Source organism: Eimeria tenella, genomic scaffold (assembly GCF_000499545.2).
Source record: "Eimeria tenella Houghton genomic scaffold, Eth_scaff2959, whole genome shotgun sequence".
In the NCBI taxonomy this organism is placed as follows: domain Eukaryota; phylum Apicomplexa; class Conoidasida; order Eucoccidiorida; family Eimeriidae; genus Eimeria; species Eimeria tenella.
Genome location: NW_013542835.1, coordinates 1,433 through 2,593, shown reverse-complemented (window position 1 = coordinate 2,593; position 1,161 = coordinate 1,433). Strand labels below are relative to the sequence as shown.

Genomic DNA, 1,161 nt, shown 5'->3' with positions numbered 1-1,161 from the left:
CCCAAACCCCAAACCCCAAACCCTAAACCCCAAACCCTAAACCCTAAACCCTAAACCCTAGCCCCAGCCGCAAACCCTAGACGGCGGCTCTGCGGGTGCTTTTCGAGCGCGGGCGCGCCCGCGGCGCGTGCCCCAGGCGCGGCGCGCAGCGCGCAGGGCCGAGGGTTTCGCGCTAGGGTTTAGGGTTTAGGGTTTGGGGTTTGGGGTTTGACCTTGAGGAGGAGCTTGTAAACCCTCGGGGTGGCGGGCATGCCCTCCGCGCGCATCTGGTCGAAGACGCGGAAGGCCAAGTGGCAGTGGGGCTTTGCTGCAGCGCATGCAGCAAGAAGTTCAGTGTAAGTGAGGTCTGTGGGGTGGACTTTGGATTGCTGCATGTCGAGCAGCAAATGGAAAGCTTTTGCTGCTTCTTTTCTCCTCGCATGCATTTTAATCATCACGGTGAACATGACAGCATCTGGCAGCACTTTTTTCCAAGTCCGGAGGTCCCAGAAGAGCTGCTGCGCTGCAGCGTGCTGCTGCTGCAGCACGAGGCAGTGCAGCAGCGAGGTGTAGACTGCAACATCTGCTGCCAAACCCTCGCTCTCCATCTTCCGGATCAGTGCTGCTGCTGCTGCTGCTTCTCCTGCTGCTGCATGCGCATGCACCAAAGCCCCGTACACCCGCGCCGTCGGCTGCAGCAGCAGCGCCCGCAGCTTCAGGAACAGCACCCGCGCTGCTGCTGCGTCCCGCGCTGCTGCTGCTGCCAGCAGCAAAGACACGAACCACTCGCTCTCCGGCTGCAGCCCTGCTGCTGCTGCTGCTTCGTACACCTCCACTGCAGCAGCAAGTCCTTGCTGCTGCCCCTTCGCCCGAATCAGCGCAGCCACGTTCTCGCTGCTGCACCGCCCCTGCTGCAGCAGCTCCTCCAGCGACACTGCAGCAGCAGCAGCAAGTTCTTGCTGCCGCCGCTGCCGCTCTATCCCCGGGTAGTAGTTCACGCTCTCCCGCACTGCAGCAGCCAACGGATCCTCTGCTGCTGCCCCTGCTGCTGCTGCTGCTGCTGCGGAGTGCTGCAGCGCCTGCTGCTTCAGCTCACGCACCAAACGAGCCCCGTGGTCCAGCAGGTCCTCCCTGCAGCTGCTGCTGCTGCTGCTGCTGCTGGCTTTCGGGTCACTAATCCGG

The 1,161-nt window shown here is 62.9% G+C and overlaps 1 protein-coding gene across 1 annotated transcript in view; it reads right to left on the bottom strand.

The window, feature by feature from the left end:
• Positions 1 to 179: 179 nt before the first annotated feature.
• The window catches only part of ETH_00038445 (PPR repeat-containing protein, putative), a gene marked incomplete at both ends in the record, with an annotated part of 2,336 nt that continues 1,354 nt past the window's right edge, over positions 180 to 1,161 (bottom strand). Inside the window, one exon of the mRNA XM_013375669.1 lies at positions 180 to 1,161. Within this exon, the coding sequence (XP_013231123.1) occupies positions 180 to 1,161 (982 nt within the window).